The 22,228-nt window shown below is 35.0% G+C and overlaps 2 protein-coding genes across 7 annotated transcripts in view; one reads left to right on the forward strand and one right to left on the reverse strand.

The window, feature by feature from the left end:
* The window catches only part of LOC138314965 (adenosine receptor A2b-like), a 34,229-nt gene extending 16,146 nt beyond the window's left edge, over positions 1-18,083 (forward strand). For 2 of the 6 annotated variants that reach the window (XM_069255631.1, XM_069255632.1), the window contains exons 2-3: positions 10,389-10,430; positions 12,329-18,083. In XM_069255631.1, the coding sequence (XP_069111732.1) occupies positions 13,458-14,750 (1,293 nt within the window). In that variant the 5' untranslated portion in view covers positions 10,389-10,430; positions 12,329-13,457 and the 3' untranslated portion in view covers positions 14,751-18,083. Of the gene's footprint in view, positions 1-4,234; positions 4,285-10,388; positions 10,431-12,328 lie in introns of those variants that run through there. The other 4 variants (XM_069255633.1, XM_069255635.1, XM_069255630.1 and 1 more) reach the window with 3 other exon arrangements.
* The window catches only part of LOC138314964 (DNA mismatch repair protein Mlh1-like), a 103,373-nt gene that overhangs the window by 67,671 nt on the left and 13,474 nt on the right, over positions 1-22,228 (reverse strand). The window lies entirely within an intron of this gene.

Below are 22,228 nucleotides of genomic sequence, written 5' to 3' on the forward strand. Positions count from 1 at the left end.
TAACACTGTCACACATTGGTAGTTACAGGTAACACTGTCACACCTGGGTAGTAACAGGTAACACTGTCACACCTGGTAGTTACAGGTAACACTGTCACACATTGGTAGTTACAGGTAACACTGTCACACCTGGGTAGTTACAGGTAACACTGTCACACCTGGTAGTTACAGGTAACACTGTCACACATTGGTAGTTACAGGTAACACTGTAACACACCTGGTAGTTACAGGTAACACTGTCACACATTGGTAGTTACAGGTAACACTGTCACACCTGGGTAGTTACAGGTAACACTGTAACACCTGGGTAGTTACAGGTAACACTGTCACACATTGGTAGTTACAGGTAACACTGTCACACATTGGTAGTTACAGGTAACACTGTCACACATTGGTAGTTACAGGTAACACTGTCACACATTGGTAGTTACAGGTAACACTGTCACACATTGGTAGTTACAGGTAACACTGTCACACATTGGTAGTTACAGGTAACACTGTCACACATTGGTAGTTACAGGTAACACTGTCACACATTGGTAGTTACAGGTAACACTGTCACACATTGGTAGTTACAGGTAACACTGTCACACATTGGTAGTTACAGGTAACACTGTAACACCTGGGTAGTTACAGGTAACACTGTCACACATTGGTAGTTATGGGTAACACTGTCACACATTAGTAGTTACAGGTAACACTGTCACACAAAATTATATTGAAAATTTTCGTTGGTTTAAAAGAAACATTAGTAATGTCTAAGTCTTGTGATTTTTTTTATCAATGTGTTATAGCATTTATATAACATTTTTGTCTGACCGATCTAAAGACCTCTTTTTACAAAGTGATTTTTCAATTAAATTTTCTAGAGCTTTCCTTTATCTAATGTTGAATTTAAAAAATCATTAATTCTTCTCTACTCCTGTCAATAATACCATTGATTTTTTTCTATGTGTACACAAGGTATAGATATCTTGTTTCAAAATATTAGTTTTGGCTATTGACCATGACTTACATTTAACTAAACTCTTTACTATTGATCACTATCCTAAGTACACTATTATCATAAAGACAATACCTATTTAGGACAATATCTATTTGTTGTTAAAGTATTACCTATGGGCCTTCACAGCTACCTAAATTGAAAACAAAGTAAATACAAAATGTCCTTTCTTTGTCATATAACTTCAAACTCTCTGTACACTTGAACCTTATTGGCCAACACATATTTCAAAAGCTACAGATCAGTCTGCAGATATCAGGTTTCTAAGTCTGTTATAACTGTAAACAATTCATTCACAGATTTCAGCATTTTCTAACTATAAATACCAGGAATAAACAATTCTGTCTATTATTTAAATGAATTGGTAATCCTTAATCCCAGTATACTGCTGACAGGGGCTCTGACTTAATGAGAAGAAGTTGTTTAAAAGAATTTAGCCTTTTTGACCTTGAATGAAGGTCAACAACATTATTGAATTGTATAAATTTATTAACTCTTCATCCCAGGACGCTACAATCTCAATAAGCAATCTGAATCCTTTGAAATATTTTATGCTGTTCAGACCTTGTGATCTTCCATAATGGTCGAGGCCATTTTTTGGTTGACCAATTTGGGAGCCTTTGGCCAAGGATACTATACCATAAATATCAGGTCTCTCTTTATCTCCTTTTTAATAAGAAAATGATTTAGCTAATTTGATATCTGTAACCTGAAATAAAAAGTCAAGGTTAATCAGACCTATACAAAACTACAATCGTTACATTATTCTGTGTCCTCAAAATCCTCATATACCCATGTTCAGTGAAACAGACCATTGGAAGAAATTTTGACCCAATAATTAAAATGACTGTTAAAGAGTCTCTATATGGATCAAGGACAAGTTTATTCAGGGCCAGTCTGCAGCTTAAAACACTAGTCCAATGCCCATGACTGGTAATTTTATGGCTGGACTGATGCCAATTGTAATGAACTAGTGACTCCACAACCAATTAAAATCGGTAAATATACTATATTTACAGTGGTCAGTTGCATTTTTCAACACATTTTGATTGCATTCTGTATGCGATTAATTCAGTCCAGATACATCATTTTGCAAGAATTTGCGATAAAAAAATCTTAAACTGATTATGACTGAAGTGCTGAAGCAAAACAGCTGTATATTTAATTTGGACTAGTGATTAAATAGTCAGACAAGTAAAATTTTGGGTTTAACTAGTACAAATGACTAGCAGGGAAAAAAAGTTAACGTCACAGACTGCAGGGAAGTTTAACATGCTCAACAAAAAAAAGTTGTGTGATGAGTGATACTGGGAAAGGGAGTGAGGAGAGAAATAGAGAGAGAGAGAGAGGAGAAGGAAGAGAAGAGGGAGCAAGGGGGAAAGTAGAGAGGGTGGAAAGTAAGGAAATAAGGAGGGGAAGGATGAGTATTGAAAGAGTGAGAGGGAGAGAGAGAGTGAGGAGGGGAGGGGAGGGATGAGAGAATGAGAGGGAGTGAAAGGGAGAGAGAGGGAGTGAGAGGGAGTGAGAGAGTGAGAGGGAGGGGAGAGATGAGAGAATGAGAGAAGGAGTGAGGAGAGAGAGAGAGGGAGAGGAGAGAGAGAGAGAGAGGAGGGAGGATGGAGAAGGAGTGAGAAGGAGGGGAGAGGAGGAATGAGACAGTGAAAGGGTGTAGGAGGGAGAGAGAGTGAGAGGGAGGGAAAGGGAGGGATGAGGGAGTGAGAGGGAGAGAGAGAGGAGAGGGAGGGAGGGAGGGGGAGGGGAGGGGGAGGGGAGAATGAGAGGGAGGTGAGGAAGAAAGGTGGAGAAGGAGTGAGAAGGAGGGGAGAAGGAGGAATGAGACAGTGAAAGGGTGTAGGAGGGAGAGAGAGAGGAGAGAGGGAGGGAGGGATGAGGGAGTGAGGGATGAGGGAGTGAGAGGGAGGGAGAGTGAGGAGGGGAGGGGAGGGGAGGGAGGGAGGAGAGGGGAGGGAGAGAGAGAGATGAGAGGGAGAGGGAGAGAGAGAGAATGAGAGAGGAGAAGAGAGAGGAGAGAGTAGAGGGAGAGAGAGTGAGGAGGAAAGGTGGAGAAGGAGTGAGAAGGAGGGGAGAAGGAGGAATGAGACAGTGAAAGGGTGTAGGAGGGGAGAGAGAGTGAGAGGGAGGGATGAGGGAGGAGAGGGAGGAGAGTGAGGAGGGAGGGAGAGGGGAGGAGGGGAGGGGAGGGGGGGGAGGGGAGGGGAGGGGGGGAGGGATGAGAGAATGAGAGGGAGTGAGGAAGAAAGGTGGAGAAGGAGTGAGAAGGAGGGGAGAAGGAGGAATGAGACAGTGAAAGGGTGTAGGAGGGAGAGAGAGTGAGAGGGAGGGAAGGGGAGGGATGAGAGAATGAGAGGGAGTGAAAGGGAGTGAGAGGGAGTAGTGAGAGGAGTGAGAGAATGAGAGAGAGTGAGAGGGAGGGGAGAGATGAGAGAATGAGATGGAGTGAGAGGGACAGAGAGTGAGGAGGAAAGATGGAGAAGGAGGAGTGAAAGTGAGATGGATAGCAGAGAAAAAGAGGACGAGAGGGAGGAGAGAGAGGGGAAGGGAGGAGCATGTGAGGGAGATAGAGGGAGGGTGGGGAGGTATTTCAGTGTTGTGAATTACTTTGCTATGAAACGCATGTTTATTGTATATATTTTTCTGAAGGTTCCTGTGTATGGAAGACTGATTAAGAGAGAGGAGAGAGGGTGAGGAAGGAGAGAGTAGAGAGGATGCGGGAGGAGAGAGAGAGAGTACCCCGGTAGAGAGGGTGAGGGAGGAGAAAGAGAGAGTAGAAAGGGTTGGAATGTGGCTCTGTGAAGCATCAATAACGTAACTTTGAAGTATCATATATATTTTATTGAAGGTCTTGTGAGCAAAATATAACTGAAAGTAAAAAGTTTGCTTGTCCTTGCTTATCTCCAATTTACATAGCAATACATGGACATAAATAAGCTATACACAAGTCAACTGCAGTTTCTTTAGATGCAAAATTATGCAAGTGCTGTTGAAAGGTCTTGTAGCTCCTGTCTACCAGCTGACAAGCTGAATGTCTTCTTGGTACAGGACCAGCTGTACGTGATAAATAGATCTAGATTTGTGTGTCTGAGATGTATATTTAGACCTGAGTATACATATCAATAAACACATGTTACTGGGGGATCATGATCGCACACATATTATCATCCGCAAAACATATATACAGCAATTAGGGTACACAGTATATATAAATAGTGGCCTAGTCTTGTAATCTTTCATAGCGACAGTCTCGCATCAACTCAGAGCATGTAAGTACTGTGACACTGATGTATATCTACAGTCACTTCAATCATATCACATAAAAGTAAATAACTGGTAAATATAATACACTCATTTTTATCTTTTGCAGTGAAATATCTATCTTGCTATGTAATAAGGGTATGAATAGATGTATGACTTGATATACGCTGTCAATAAGGGTATGAATAGATGTACGACTTGATATATGCCGTCAATAAGGGTATGAATAGATGCATGTATGACATGATATTACACAGTCAAAAATGTAAAAGCATGTTTATTAAAAATACACTTACAACAAAGTCATGGTTATAAGTAACAACATAAGTCATTTTCTTTCTTAACCAAAGTTACTATAGTTGTCGTAATATACGTAAGATGCACTACCCTAGAAGTTTATCATAACCACATTACATTGTATTAAATCTAATTATGACAATGTAAAACATATTAAGTACAACTAGAGTCCCAAGGGCCTTAATGGTCATATGACTACCTTGGCAATAATCGTATAGGAAATAATCTATATATGGTGTCATGGTAGCCATCTTTGACTTGGGATCAACCAGATGTAACAATATTTTGCCGAGATCATGTCATGATCATTTCAGGTACATTTCAGCCACACCACACAGATCGTTCAAAATGTGTTTTCAAAATAGATGCTGTGACAGCCATCTTGGATTTTGGATCAAAATGGAAAAAAACCCACATTGTTGGGACCATGTCAGGACAATTTCATACAAGTTTCATTTAATTTTCTCTGGTAGAACTTGAGAAGAAGTTCAAAATATGTTTTCAAGATAGCGGCTGTAACGGCCAAAAAATTCATGGATTTCGAGTCAATATGAAAAATTAACAACACTTTGTAAGGACCATGTCAGGATAATTTCATGCAAGTTTCAGCTAAATCAAATTGTGTTTTCAAGATGGCGGTTGTGGCAGCCATCTTGGATCAATCCGAAAAAAATACAACACTTTGTTAGGACCATATCAGGATCATTAAAATCATTACAAAGATCTTGACATCATAATGGATAACTGCATTGAATCACTTTCAGGTTTTTATATTTTATTGGACATTGATGATCACTTTGAAATCAAACACAATACAATAAATGTTATTTTCACTCTAACACAATTACACAGGTACTCTTAGCTTAATGTCAAATTGTCTCTATCTGGTAACACAAGGTCTTTATCAGCTTTCCATCAATAGTCATACTGATATCCTACTGTGAAGATCTATTCGGTACCTCCTGGTAGGTACAATATATTCCAGATTATAGTTGCTCCTTCTGAATATAAGCCAAAATGCCCTTTTAATGATTTTTTCAGTATTTGTACAAATATTAGCCACACTGGAATAAAAGATGTGGCCATTACTGACTGTAATACTTCCAACCTATTATATAATTGTCTCTAATGCATATAAATACAGTATCTATTGTGACGTCATTGTTTTATGAGCCAAACTCATATTGTTTTCTCTCAAAGGTATGATGTTATCCTCCCAAAAATATAACATCACAATCAGTTTGAAAACTGATCATCGTAGGCTTTCCTAGACTTTCAGAAAGATAGACATTCATATTTTCATAAATTTAATCCCCTGACTTTGAATGAAAGGTCAAGGTTAAACATGTGAATTGATTGCAACAGGCCGAGCATATGTTGGACAGAACATTATTGAGATTCAGAATAGAAGACTTTCATTTCAACCTTGTGATAAATAATTTCCTTATGTTGGTTAATAAATCTCCATCTTCACCTCAAAAGAAGTCACTAATTGTAGTGTGTAAAAATTATGAAAGGCTTTGAGCATAAAAAAAAAGAGATCTTTCCCTTTTTGTTCAAAGTTGTACATGGGAATAACATTTGTTGTGAGCATTAAGGGCAGATAATGCAATTTAATAAAAATATTGTCTTACATTCAATATGTTTTTAATACTTCAGTAATTGAAGATTTTATGGTTCTGGATGCTGATATCGACGCAAACTTTACTAATCAATGAAATATCACAATAGAGAGATGTTGGCTCATTATTTCAATCCAGGGTTTGTTTATACATAGTCCAGGGCAATTATTGTACACTGTTTCATAATCGATCACGTGTAACATGATCTCAATCTTGTTTTCTGGAGCTGAAATGGTCATTTCCTTTTAAAAATGTCATTCATCTACTGATAATAGAAAAGCTGGAAATAACACGATATTTTAAGTCGCAAAATTCAATGGAAGAATCTTCATAACTGTATCAGTTGAAATGGCGAGAGGGAATTTTTACATCAATCTTGAATCAATTTTTCTGTGTGATGACTGGGTGTTCTGATTATGATACCATACCAACACAAACACAGACAATGTCTAGTCATACTGTTTAATAGTAATGCTTTTTGTTTGAATAATAAATGTCCTATGAACAGTCAGGCTGAGGATGGCATCCCATGTATGCGGAGTGTAGCATGTATGTAGTGCGTAATGCATGTTTTTGGGAGGCTGCAGTATGTTGATGTTGTGTCTTCTTGTATAGTGGAACTCTTGTCCTTTTTATTGTGCTATATCACTGAAGCATGATGCCAAAGAAAGCACCAAGCAACACACCCCACCCTGTCATATTATACTGACGATGGGTGAACCAGTCGTCCTACTCGAGCTCCCTGTATGCTGAGCGCTGAGCGGAGCAAAAACTACCCCTTTATAGACTTTGGTGTGTCTTGGCCAGGGAAGAATGACACTAGTCAGAATACCTGTATAACTTATTACCAGGAAAAATTGACAAATGCATGAACATTTAATTCTCTCATCAAATGTTTCATTTCTGATTTCTTTAAAGTTGTATTTCTTGTAATTTTCACCAACACAAACTGCCATAAAACATACAATGTGTGAGTATGGATGCCTCTATATGATGGTTCAGATCCATAAAAGCACCAATATACTATTGACATAGTGGTAAATGTCACATGAAAGATCACTCGTTTTGTAAGAACCACAACAGTCGAGGCCATGTTTCTCTGGTAATATTGGAAAACCGAGCTACATCAGGAGACCGATATCCGCGATAACTGTATAGATTGGAATCCTCTGAGTCGATTTACGTGGCCAACATCGGCAATACCCGTACAGATTGAAATAGATCAGTAAAGTTCGGAGACATCGGAAGTACTTTTAAATCCATACATGTTAAAAATCAATATTTAAACTTAATTGTTTCATAACTTTGCGAATACAAACTTAACAAATGTCAGTAAATATGGAAAGTTTAAAACTTAAAGAGACAGAGAAAAAAAAAGTAGAACACTTTCAATACTTTTTCCATACCAAAAATACAGCAAGTCACAGAACATACAACTTCAATGCATTATAAAAATTTGCTTGCATGCTGTATGGCTTTTTCGAGTATTTTGAAACCTTTTGGGTTACACATATGAGTATGATGCATACATCTTTGAACTCTTCAGTTTTAAAGGAAAATTATTTTTTGGAAAGTGTTTCTGACAGCAGCATTAAAACATAAATTAGAGATCAAAAGTATCACAGCAGGAAGCCATTACAGAGGATTCCGCTTATTTATATAAGTCATTTTCCAAAAGAAAAATATTCAATTAGCGGAGTATTGGAATAGGTGGAGATGGCATTTTGCACCTCCGTTTGACCCCACCACATACATGTGAACAGGCAAATAGACATCATTTTGTTTACTTGATAAATACGTAAATTATTTACACTTAAAACGAACAACAAGTAATCATTTTCGAAGTTGTAAATCAATTTTTATACTGTTAAATAACAAAAAATCTTCCAATATTAGGTTCTTGTTTACGTTAGATCAACACATGAATCTTTGAGAAACAGCTCAACCATTGATATCAAACGCTATAACTAAACAGGATTGAATTTGTGTCTGCAATTCTGAACCTAAATAATAAACAAATTTAGGTACATTTGCCTGACAAAATGAGCTTATGATCGTGATTAAAACTTCAAAGTGTTGATGTTTTGACACGTGTATGAATTCGAAAATGGCGGCGGATGATGAAGCCATGCATTCACTGGACCTAAATGTGTTTTGAGAATTCTTCCTGTATTGTTGATCGATACGGCGAATAGCTTGATAACATTTCAGAAATTAATGCATATTCAAGTAGCAATGAAACAACCTAGCAAGTATCTTTTGTATCCATAAAATTACATACGAAACTTGCGGTAGTCATTGCACGTCGACTTTGCATGTTTTTATGTCTCGTTCAACGAGCCGTTTGATACGCACACGTCAGGCGTAGTCAACAAGACTCTGGTTGAACGAGACTACCCATGAATGGCGATTGATATAAGGAAGCATGGTTTCTCCAACCGATCGCGAACTTAGGTATGTTACCTTAATAAATAAACATATTTGAAAGTGCAAATGCTTTAATTAGATGTTTGAGTCAGTGGTTATACTAAGGTAATGATCTATTGCTGCTGATGTAAATTGTAACAGCTTTGAATACCTTTGCAGTTTCATGCATAAAATAACAAGTCATACAATAACATTAATCACCATGATGATTTCTAGTAAAAGCGAAGTATCTTGAAATATATATCGGCGAATTTCGCTAAAAATATATTACAAAATTGAAAAAATATTCGATTTTATTTTTAGAACTTCCCAAATATTTTATCTAAATAAGCGGAGGTCATGTAGAAGTCTATTCATATACACAGAGTTGAAAAACAAAGATAAAGAAGGAAAAAATCGGGACCGCAGAATTTTATACAAATAACCGAAATATTCAAATAACCATTATTCGATTATGTGGAGTCCTCTGTATAGTAAAATATGACTACCTGATAAAGAAACCAACATCCATCACTAGATGATAAGAAGACCTAAAAATATGTGGCACAATTATTTGAATCCTTCAAACACAAATAAAAAAGACTTACAACTATAAAGAAAACCTGCAATATGAGCATTTTATATAACATTCAGAAAAATATTAAATTAAAGAGACAATTCACTCAGGCAAATTCTTTTACATAACCAATAAGCAAAATATAGCATAAATGTATTGTTCTACATTTCTTATGAAACATATAACGTAAAACATTGACAAATTCCACGACATTGTTAAGTATTTTAATTAATATCGTTGAAATATCAAATCGTTGATCAATACGATTAAGCAGGTACAATATTAACTCTGTACCCATACCCGAGCCAAAGTCACGCACGTTAAACAAATGAACTACATAACCACTGAGAAGGTGATAAAATGATTTTTAGGCAAGACAATTCACCTAATAAGGTAAACACACTACTGTCAGAGCGATTTGAGCAGTTCTAGCCAAAAGTTGCATTACTTTACGAACAAGGGACAGGGTTCGGCATACAAGAAGTTCGACCACAGTGTGTAATGGCGGACAGCGAGCAAGTTTGAATATTTCACACACATGTCACCACCATAGGCGTTTCAGGCATATCACAGTAAAACTGACTGATCTAATTGCCATTAGAACTTGTTTTATCTGATATATATATACAAATTTAAATGTTCTCTTAGACTGAATTGTCCCTTTAAATGAATAAAAAAAACTCCTGAAATTAAAAAAAGATCTGATAAAATGTCGTTGAATTCCAATAGTTTGTTGAATACACACTATGTCAATTTGAAAGAAAAATGTTTCTACATTCCTTGTATAAGGCCCGACCCTGAAAATATTCATTTAATTCATTCACCCCTGAAGACACATCTGAACTTTTCTTGTTCGCCCCTGAAGACACATCTGAACTTTTCTAGTTCACCCCTGAAGACAAATTTGGACTTTACTAGTTCACAAAGTTTATCAAGTATAATTTCAAGCTGAATGAGTTTATATGGTGACTTTATGAATGATTGATTCCTTGACAAACTAACACTAAGGGATTCACAACCCTGTGTATACACCAACCCATTTCCTACACTCCTGTACCAAAAATGGGTGTAAAAAGGCTTAACCTTTTTGCAACTTTTTGAAAACTTTTTTCACATGAGATCTGCCAATGGTTTCAGGAAGAGTATCATACTGAATATCCTTAGCTTAATGAAGATGTTACTGTATCATACATTATGTTTCTCTATATAGGTGTTCCATGGATTTTGTTTGGTGACGTTGGTAGCATCACAGGTAAGACATGATTGACAATTTTACACTGACCATGGTATCCCCTGTATAATGTAAAACAACATGGGTTATATATTTCTTTTATCTAATATCACTGATGTTCAGATTAGTCATGGGCAAATGGACATGCTACAAGACTGAATGGGCGATTTAACATGAAACTTGCGGGTTGAGTCAATGACGTAAAATCAAAGATTCTAGTTCGAGAGTCAGGAACAAAACGAGTAAGCTTGCTCCTGAGATAAACTCTCCCAACCCTGGGTCTGAGCTGGGTTACACATGGGTAGAGTTCAAAGTTCAAATTACGTAACTCGAGTTAAAACTATCGTTGTTTTGTTGAAACACGCACTGGCCGTGTTGACTGTAGAATTTCATGTGAACTTGTCCCTCGAAAACATGTACACTGGTCACTGCCCACAGATAGAATACCCATTATGACATATGTAAATTTATTTGTACTCAACTAATATTCGCCAAATGAACTTTCCCCAAGCTATATGTTATGGCAAAAATAGTGAAAATTTGACACTTGCGAAAAAAACCCATTATACGGTATATGACAGAAGGCTATTGATAGAACATATACATATTAAATGCCTGACGCCGTTACAACTTATACCTACCACGACCTAACCGCTGAAATGAAACCAATCAATCTCTGAGTATATATAAATAAAATAAATTCTTAAATAAAGGTGGATCATAGAAAAATATGTCAAATCTTTTAAATCGTATTATAAGAAATTCTTGTAAGTTCAATGACATTATTCATGCCTCGGGAGCCATTTATGTACACATGAACTTTGCGGTATGAAAGTAAATCAAAATTTTGACATGGCGGAGTACATTATTAAGCATCTAGGTAAGCAGTTATTTAAAGATGCTTCATTGCCGACAGAGCATAAACGATACCCATCATTTGAACAATAACTGAATTATAATCATGTTTATATGTGTCTTATTAATACCAAAATACATATATGATATAATTTATTTTACTTTTGGTGCATGCACAATCCGTACTAATTCCACAAAGGGCATAGTGTCATGGAATTTTTTCGTGATGCAAATATCAAATATTTTTCATGTTTTTATCTTGAGTTAAAACAAGAAGCTCAAACTTTCCATTTGAGGTCATGGTGTAAAGTAAGTAACTTTTGTAACTGAAGAAAAATAATAATTTGTCTGTTCCTGTTTTTGATAGAGAAAAAATATCGTTTGTCAGTGGTGGAGCATCTTTAAGAACAGCATCCTATGTGAATTTTGTTTGTCTCTCTTTTGTGAATTTTGTTTGTCTCTCTTTTGTGAATTTTGTTTGTCTCTCCTTTGTGAATTTTGTTTGTCTCTCTTTTGTGAATTTTGTTTGTCTCTCTTTTGTGAATTTTGTTTGTCTCTCTTTTGTGAATTTTGTTTGTCTCTCTTTTGTGAATTTTGTTTGTCTCTCTTTTGTGAATTTTGTTTGTCTCTCTATGATAGCACTGTTTCTAGTTTATAGTACTATGTTACTGAAAGTTATAGCCAGAGAAATTGAGCATAATATTGTACCAGGCTACCATTTCCATACGAAACTCAAGACTTACCCAAAGTCAAAAACGTTTTCTCCTTATGGAACTCATATGAACAAAATTGACCGAATTCAGTTTTTCACTTAATTACCATATTTGACGGAATAATCACCTCTTTCCATATAACTGCCCCTTCCTCTTTTTGAGGCTACCTCAAATTAAATAATTTTTTTTTTTATTTTCCTGGTCAATCCACCCAACAAGGTTAAGTTTCATACAAATTCCTTTTATGAGCTTTTTGTTTCAATTTCTTATTAAAATTCTATTACTTCAGATGTAAAATTTCAATTTACAGATTGGTAATGCAATTTTTCTTTATTTTTTTTTCTTTTACAGGGTAATGTGTTGAGCTGCAGTGAACTGTTGTGATCCATACGGATTCAGGAAGACAGAACCAGTAGACCATGACTCTCTATAAATAGGATAAGTGGGACAAGTGACCTCTGAAGGCCTAAAAATAGAATGCTGAGGTAACAGACGCAAGAGCAGTCCTCTTTACTTAAGCATTAAAAAAAATGTTGTGTACAGTATTAACATACCTAAGTTTATATACATTTCCTTAAGTGGGAGAATTTCTCTAACATCTCCAGCAGAAGCCTGTGGCTTCAGAATATTTTTATCCTAGAAGAGCCTAAAGTCATTCATTGAGATTTATTATCACTTGTAGAAGGTGTGTATATCCTATACACAAGAAACATAGGTTTCTCACCAAACGTCACTGTCGTTGTTATTTCACAAGTGATGCTTTACACATACCAACTTGGCATTCTGGCGCACTACTAAACAACATTACAATGGAATGTCACCCAAACAAGGTGCAGGTCCTCTACTAAGGAACGGATAAGGTGTGCAGCTAAAAAAAAACGCAATCTAGATGAAATACTTGAGTGCTGTCAATATCGGTACAAACACGGTACCAAAGGAGGAAGGCAACAAGAAATATGATAATTAGAGGGACATAAAAAACATACAATATGACAATACGAGGAATATGGTGTGATTTATGAAAATATCAGGAATTATTTTGATCAAGAATGAATATAATATGCGACTTCGAGAAAAATTAAGGCAGATAGAAAAGGATATGACCGGATAGATAATCTCTAGTACAACAAGAGGTGGACGACGGTGAAATATGATAATAAAGGAAAACACCAAGTTATGTAACAATACCAGACATTTGGATATCATTACAGATTCATGGATCAATATACCATGAAAATACATGAAGGACCTACTTCGAGAGTACCAATAATTCCTTTGTGTTATATAATCAATATAAATATTTATAGAAATATTACATATTGATGGAATTCAAATCACACAGGTGGATTTTACTAACAACAGACAGGAACATCTGTTAACAAGACATGGATTCGGAGAGTTGATAAGCTGTTAATTGTTGTTATGGACAATAACATTGTCAATCTGAATGGTCTGATATGGACTTTCGATTTATAAAAACATGGTCATCATGAACGTGACGGCAAATCCGTTCCTATCGCTTTTTAATACAACCGATCCAAGTGTGCTTACACAATTTTCCCAAGTAATAAACGCCACATCCTGGACGAACCTTCAACCCCAGAACATACATGAGCGGGCCGAGGTGATTTTGTCCCAGCCGGAGACAATACTAATATTGGTGTTGAGTTTTTTAGCATTGCTAGTGAATACTGTATCGATATGTGCCACTGCCAACATCCCACATGGACTAACTACACATTCCAAACTCATCATAAGTCTCGCGTTCTCCGATATTCTTGTCACATTCAGCGTATTTATCCATGTGTTAAACAAAGTGTTTAATTCGGCCAATTTACCCCCGCTGCTGGACCCCGATGAACGTTTAACGTCGTCATGCATGTTTGCTTTGATCAATGGACTTAATATAATGGCACATCTGATATCACTTCTAAATCTACTCGCCATGGCGATAGATCATTACATTGCCGTGCTTCAACCTCTGTATTACAACACAATTCTAAGCCGAATCAAAGGAAATATAATGATCGCCTTGTTGTGGATTCTAGCGTTTATTGGAGGCTTCTGTAATTTTCTGACGGGTCTAAGTACGTATAAGGACCGTGAACGCTACATGAATTACTGTGAAGTGATTATGTATAATAATTTCCAGGGAGAGTACCTCATCATGATCACAACTTTCATTTGCTTGGTTTCGATATCCTTCATTTACTTACGAATCTATTGTGAAGTTAAGGCTATCAATAGTAGATTAACGTATTTACAAAAAGACAATTTCCACAACAAAAAGTCGCTGATAACGACCCTACTTATCATTGGTACGTTTATACTGTGTTGGCTTCCGACATGTATTTTTCAAATTGCTATGGTGATCCAGATACATGTTAATCGAGATATGGTTCAGAAGTTATTTGTGACATTACTACGGGCAAACAAGTACCTTTATGCGCTACTGTTATTAAACTCTGTGTGCGATCCAATCATCTATGCTGTTCGTCTGAAGGACGTACAGATGGGGTATTACAAACTCTTGTCCCGCTGTTTTAAATGCTACGCAATTAAGATCAAAGAAGAATGGCAGCATTCTTACTTAGATCGGCGAAACACAAGGACAAAATCGTCAATTGTGGAAATGGATGATGTGGATTCTGATGAGGTTTGCGAACCTATCACATCAAACGGTGATCACAATCATGGCATAGAAATGGTGGCCGTCACGTCCAGAACACAGTTCTTAGTAAATGATGAATCAAGATACGAAGAACAAAGATAATAACTTAAGGTTCATGTATGTCATTTAATGCTGCTCATATTTATGTGATATTATTGCTGTTCATTCCTAATAACTTTTTTGTGTCTAATCAAAAAATGTATATTGACCTATAAAATGCTCACAGACCAATAACATTCTTTCATGAATATTTTACTGTAAAAATCCATACATGATTTAAAAATCTTATAATTATCACACATTGATATAAAATGCAACCCATTTCAATTTTGTGTCAGAAATGAGCTGTCAAATAAATCTGAAATCAAGCTATTTTATTTCATTAGTAATATTTTGCCAGAAGATAAATTCATATCTTTAAATCAATAGCTTCCGATAATTTTTCACATAGTTATAATGGGCATCTTGACACTTTCATGAATTTAAATTGATTTCGCATTATGATATTTTTGTGCAGATTTCTAATAAAATTCTTGCATCCTTATAACATATGGAAACGTGTTTACATTAATTATTTTCAAATCAATTTCTATTTATTATAATATTTCTGCTGAAATATCCAATAATTGCTTCTACAAAATTGGCAATAGCTTTTTTTAAAAACGAATCTCATTAATCTTAAAATATAAATAATGGAAAATCAAGCCTAAATTCAAATATGAATGAGTGGAATAAAACATTCTAAAAGTTTGCACATTTCTTAAAAATTCTGATGAAAATAGACTAATTAAGGAACATTCCTTAAAAAATGTTAATTCAAAATAGTAAGTTACAAAATAGTATTTCACTGATGATATTAAATATCCAGACAATAACTTGTGAGTTAAATACAATATATTTTCCATACAAGATATATAATGGGATAAATGAATAAGATTCTTCTACATTTTCAAATTTTTCAAAATTCTGCATAAATGAATTAATGAGTAAATTCACAAAATTAGTATGTGCTAACAAAAAGTGAATGTTACTTATTATATCATAATTTTTCTTATGTCTTAAACTCTTAAAAAAATGAAACCAGCTAATTTAAGAAGTGAATGTTACTTATAAAGATGTTCCACCGCTGACAAATGGTAATTTTTCTCGATCAAAAACATGAGCAGGCGATTTAGCATTTTTCTTTTGCTATAAAAGTTACATACTTTACACCATTACCATCATCGAAAATTTTGAGCTTCTAATTTTACTTCAAGATAAAAATATTAAAAATAATTAATTGCATCCCGCAAAAATTCCCTGGCACTATATCTTATATGGAATGAAGTTCTGGTTGTGTATGCACCAAAAGCAACATAAATTATTTTACATTAATTAGACATACAATGCACAAGATTAAACACCAATTCTTGATCAAATGATGAGTATCGTTTATGCTCTGTCGGAGGTGGAGCATCTTTAACATGAAAAATATTTCTTTATGTGATAAATATTTTTTATGTCTGAAACTCTTAAAATGAAACCAGATTATTAATTACAAGAGTGTGATTTTCAGATTATCTTTGACTAGACACAGTTCTGCACAAATATTTATCATCATGTAAAATGTTATCCAAATTGTAGACGGCTAAATGGAACGTGTGTAAATATGTTTATCACTTCAGTCAGTAGAATCTGATACATGTGTATACTGTACAAAGTAAATTCATGGTTATCAATTTGGTCAACTGGGGTCATTCAGGTAAGTCAGTGAGACTTATATAGGGAAATGTTGTGGTCAAAACATCACTTTGGTGTCAAATTTGTGGACTACCTATAGTTAGGACATGCAAATGTCCTTGGCAATGACATTTATGGAAATTAACCAAATACAAGATGATATCCACCGGTCAAACGGTTACGGGTGACCCATCAACATGTTGACAAATTATCCAGGCAATGTTTTTGTTTGATATTTTGCTTTATACGTGTATATCAATCTTGTAACTAAATCATGAAGCAGACAATCAAACAGAAGTATCTATACCTATTTATATATGGATTTTAATTTTGCATGAAATAGTGTATTTGATATAAGTGATAGATTATTCAATGTGATGTATGTGAAAGGACAAAAGTATAATATTATCAAATCATATTTTCATAATTTTGTGCAGTGGAAAAACTTTCAATGCACTATTGAGAATATGATAATCTAGATGTTTAGTGTTTTTGTGAAAAGTATTGTTTCTTTAAATTAATCTTCCAACTTCTACATTTCTTATGCTTTGTTTCATGACATAGATGCAATGAAGGAAGCATAAAAATTTGAAAAGTTGATAAATATTGAATTATAAAAGAAAAGAATACTTCCAGCTAGCCACTGTATAACAATATATTGCCTTTGTAAAATAACCTTATTTAAAAAAAATCAATTACAATGGTTACAAAAATTACCAATAATTTTTGGCAGATGAAAATCTTAAACTATGAAAAAAAATTATACTGTAATCAAAAAAATTACCTAAAGTATTTTATCTTAAATATATTTGGCTGTTTACAAAGAATTATAATCAATAATGCCCATCATAGGCGACCTTTTTTCAAATTATTCCTCTGATATCTACTGACTTTATATTCTTACATACTGTAAATGTACTTATTTTAGCGGTAGCTTTATTTAAGCTCTTTTCACATTGACTATGACGTGCTAATTTGTGTACAGTGCTAAATTTTGTAAAAGGTATTTCTATTATTGAATCACCGAATTATGCTAATTTATATCCCCACGAATAAATCATAATTTACATTTTTCGGATTTGTGCTAAAATTAGTATGTTTACAGCATTGTCGCTAGTATGATATCCCCTTGAGTGATTTACATTAGCTGGGAAGGAAATCCAATACAACATACGTCATGATTTGACATAAAACAACATGATGTCAGAATCTGAAGACCAGACATGTTAACCCTACTGATTCTGGCAGAAGTCTACCGCTTTTGAGACTGATATTCCGCCTACCGCTTTAATATCAAAATATTCAGATTTTAAATTTGAGTCAAAAATCTACCTCTTTTTGCTCACCAAAGGTTAACATGTCTGGAAGACAGCACAACAAAAATGGCTGCCTATACTGAAACACATAATGAAATTATTTAAAATGTGGTTGATATCATGAAATGAAATTATTTCAAAATTTTATTTATTTTATATGAGATTTTATAAAACTTATTTTGAAGTTTCCGTTTTTGCTCGGCAGCGATTGCAAAAATTCAAACTTTTTAAGATTTGTTTCACAAAATCCTAAACTTCACAAATTTGACATCCAGTATGTTTTCTGTGACTGTGAATGTTAATTAAATCATCGTTTCTCGTCTGATATTTAAAGGCTTATGACCAGGTTTGTGACTTTATTATTATGTGATATAAGATAATAAAAACAGACAGAGCTAAACATTGTAGTCTTTATTCCTTTTTTAGATTTATTTCGTGCTACATCTAAAAATGTTTCTGTCACACATGGTATGAAGATAGTATAGGTAACATACTGCTAGTTGGTTATACTTACTAGCCTATTAACAGAGAAGATAATCTAATGACAGCCTAATCCATTCCTACAATGTACCGTTTGTTATGCTTGTTTGTGTGTAATTGGAGACTGTAGTAACTAGCCTATTAACAGAGAAGATAATCTAATGACAGCCTAATCCATTCCTACAATGTACTGTTTGTTATGCTTGTTTGCGTGTAATTGGAGACTGTAGTAACTAGCCTATTAACAGAGAAGATAATCTAATGACAGCCTAATCCATTCCTACAATGTACCGTTTGTTATGCTTGTTTGTGTGTAATTGGAGACTGTATTAACTAGCCTATTAACAGAGAAGATAATCTAATGACAGCCTAATCCATTCCTACAATGTACTGTTTGTTATGCTTGTTTGCGTGTAATTGGAGACTGTAGTAACTAGCCTATTAACAGAGAAGATAATCTAATGACAGCCTAATCCATTCCTACAATGTACTGTTTGTTATTCTTGTTTGCGTGTAATTGGAGACTGTAGTAACTAGCCTATTAACAGAGAAGATAATCTAATGACAGCCTAATCCATTCCTACAATGTACTGTTTGTTATGCTTGTTTGCGTGTAATTGGAGACTGTAGTATGTTTGTGTTGAGTCTCCTTTTGCCTTTTTTATAGTGCTTTCTCACTGAAACATGCCGCCAAACACATCCAACAGAACGTATCACCTGTCTCTGTATACTGACAAAGCACTTATCAAAAATTACACTGAATGTTAAGCAGGGGCAGAAACAACTAAATGTTTTGATCTGATAATCAATTATATAATATCAAATTTACAGATCATTTGTTATAAGTTGTTTTATAGCATAAAGGAATGGTTTGCATTCGGACAAAATATGACAATATAAGCTTAAAATATGATCGATAGGTGAGTGGGCTATTATTTAATAGTCAAAAGAGAATCATTTGATTGAAATGAGTTTAATCTTTTTTTCATTCTAAAAAATGTAAAATAAGTTCAAAATTTTAGATCCTTCAGGACAAACATCTTAATCTCTTTTTTCCGATTACAACATAAAAGTTCTGAATCAAAAGTATCCCAGAATGTTTAATTTGTCATTTGTGTTAATAATAGCCGTGATAACAATAGCTGTATATCAGATAGATAACTATTCTCGACAAGTCCAGGTGACTGACGAGTTCTCAGGTAGATATGTAAATAGTAACAGATGAGATTGTAAAGTAACACCTGTATCACCACTACCTCATTACATACCACTTGAGGCTGTACTTATACCTCCAATAATACACTACTCAACTCAGGTAGCCATGTAAATAATCTCTCACAATCTGTCCCATTAACCTATCAGGCTTCCAATAAATCTACAAAAATACCTGGTAACATGCAACTTTACCTCAAAATATTTCAGATATCTTTTATAATCAACCAGATACTGTTTTCACATGAGAAATGTGCATTTAATGCAAACAATTTTAGTGGTAATTAAAAATTCACCTTTAATTAAAAGAGCTTAACTTTTCTACTGTGTCAAGAAATTATAGTTCTCCTAAATCCTTATTAAATTCCTTGAATGAGAATATTTCAGAATGTAATACACTTTATCAGGAATATAAGTGGAGGAAAGCCGGAGTACACAGAGAAAAACAACGGACCTGTGGTCAGTAATAGGAGTAGCCATTGCTCATTATGGGATATAAATTTATAGTGTTAAGCAACTCAGAGGTAGAGGGCTAATGGAAATATGGATCAGGACATCCACTCAGCAATCAAACCAAGCACCAGGACCCAGGTACAGAGCTCAGTTACAAGGAGGATTCCGTATTTGTATAGTTTCCTGCCCTTGTGGATTGGTATAGATTGTAATGTGGTGTGTTTGCGACTGTAACGTCAGAGAAAGTGATGTGAGGGAATGAATGGCATGAACAGATAACTCTGTTAGCATAGTACAAAGTTATCAGCACTTGCAGAAAGATATTGTTTTGTGACGCCATCAATTTTCGAACACATAACATAATACTTTTTAAGAGAAAATGATCCGAATCTCACTCTCAAAATAATGATGTCACAATGAATACCTATCTGCAAGGGAGGTAACTCTGTATTATGCAAAGATGGAATAGAAAACTATCAATGGAGAACAGTCCTGACAATAGAAAACTATCAACGGAGAACAGTCCTGACACTAGATAGCATTAGAAGTTTCATTTACATTGTTACAGTCACGAGCCTTCCGATGGAGACGGTTTCATGGGTTAGAACTATGGTATACAATATATCCACGTCCAAGCCAATCAAACTTTCATAGTAAAATTCACATCAACGAAAAACTAAAAAGCAAACACTGCATCCAGACTAGACAAGCTATATATTTTCTTCCCTAGTACATGGTCAAATATGAAGTATAAAAACAAAGTAAACATTTATTCTTTTTGGCATAAACAAATTTACAGATTAAAAACATATTTAATTTTAGGATAATATTGTCTGGATATCTGTAGCTATAAATAATACACTATAGAACCTATGGATTATTACACCTGTATTGTATTGCACAGGTATCTATCAAGATCTGTCTGCAATACTGACATTTTGTCAACAAGATATGGTCACTTTCACCTCAGCCTGACCTCGGCCATAAACTTCTAGAGCTCAAACACCGTACAGGTAAAATATCACCTGTCAGCTAATTATAGATCTAGTTTTGCCATTCAAAATGAATTTGATATCATAACCAAACATTTTCTCAAATTTTTACAAATGAAACTGCAGCAGCTGTGGCCGAGCTGTATCAATATATTCTGTGATTTTTTTTGGGTGCATTTGAAATTCGGCCCCTTCCTTTACAAAAATTGAGCTGTATTTTCCCAATTTCATGTAAATATTTCCCCAAATAAAGAAAAATCTCTGCAAAATATATGCATTTAAACGAAGGAAAAATGTAGTATTTTCCCAAATTAAAAGGCACAGGCCCCTGAAAAGTTCATATACAAAAATCACGGATTTCAAAAGTTTTAAAACCCCTGCATGGCAGTTGCCAGGTTTTTCTCCAATTATACTCAAGCTTTAATAAATGTCCGTACCACCTGATATAGTAAAGTCATTAACTGACCCTGGCTGTTTATAGGATGTCAAGCAAAATGAACCAAACACTACAAATAATAAATATGTAACCGTAAATTTAACTTCCTTTCGCCTGCCTTTGACTTTCTCATATTTCATGATCATACTTACTTTGTGAAAATTTATTTCCGCAAATTAGTATCTACACCAATAAAGCAAGGTGTCTAAAATCAATTAATTTATCTGCGAAAGTTTTTCTTTGCGAACCTAATTTGAAACGGAAATGTTCACATTTTGCTCGAAATGGAAGTAGTAAAACAGCAATGGAGTTATAGATAAATTAAGGACAAACAATGTGGCTGTAGCAGGTGCAGGTTAGAGTTTTATCCTCCTTGTCATAGAAACTGATTGTATTATACACCATAAAGAATGGATAGTGTATTCTCCCTGCTGGACATAAATCACATGTACAGTGGCTAATGCTTTCCTGTGTCAGTTTCCTGTGTCAGTACGTCAGCCCACTGGTGTCAAGCTTCTCTACAATACACATATACAGTGCATTAAGTTAAACATATCTAACATCATCTTGATTATTGTTAATAGTGGCGCGGCTAAGCATAACAAGAGGCCCAGAGGGCCTGTATCGCTCACCTGGTTTGTAATGCCAAGTAATGATCTGAATACAGGTTCATCGTTTCTTTTCTGAAGGAATTTTAATATTAACCTCTAAATCCCCTATTGGGCCCCACCCCTCCCGCCCCCAGGGGGTCAGAGCCAAAATTTATACAAGTTCTGTTTCCCTTCTTCCAAGGATGTTTATGGCCAAATTTGGTCACAATCCAAACAAAACTCTAGGACAAGAAGTGATTTATAGGATTTACCTGTATTTCCCCTATTGGGCCCCACCCGTCCTGCCCTCGGGGGGCCAGAGTCAAAATTTATACAAGTTCTGTTCCCCTTCCCCAAAGGATGTCTGTGGCCAAATTTGGTT

This window comes from Argopecten irradians, chromosome 2, assembly GCF_041381155.1.
Source record: "Argopecten irradians isolate NY chromosome 2, Ai_NY, whole genome shotgun sequence".
NCBI classification, from domain to species: Eukaryota; Metazoa; Mollusca; class Bivalvia; order Pectinida; family Pectinidae; genus Argopecten; species Argopecten irradians.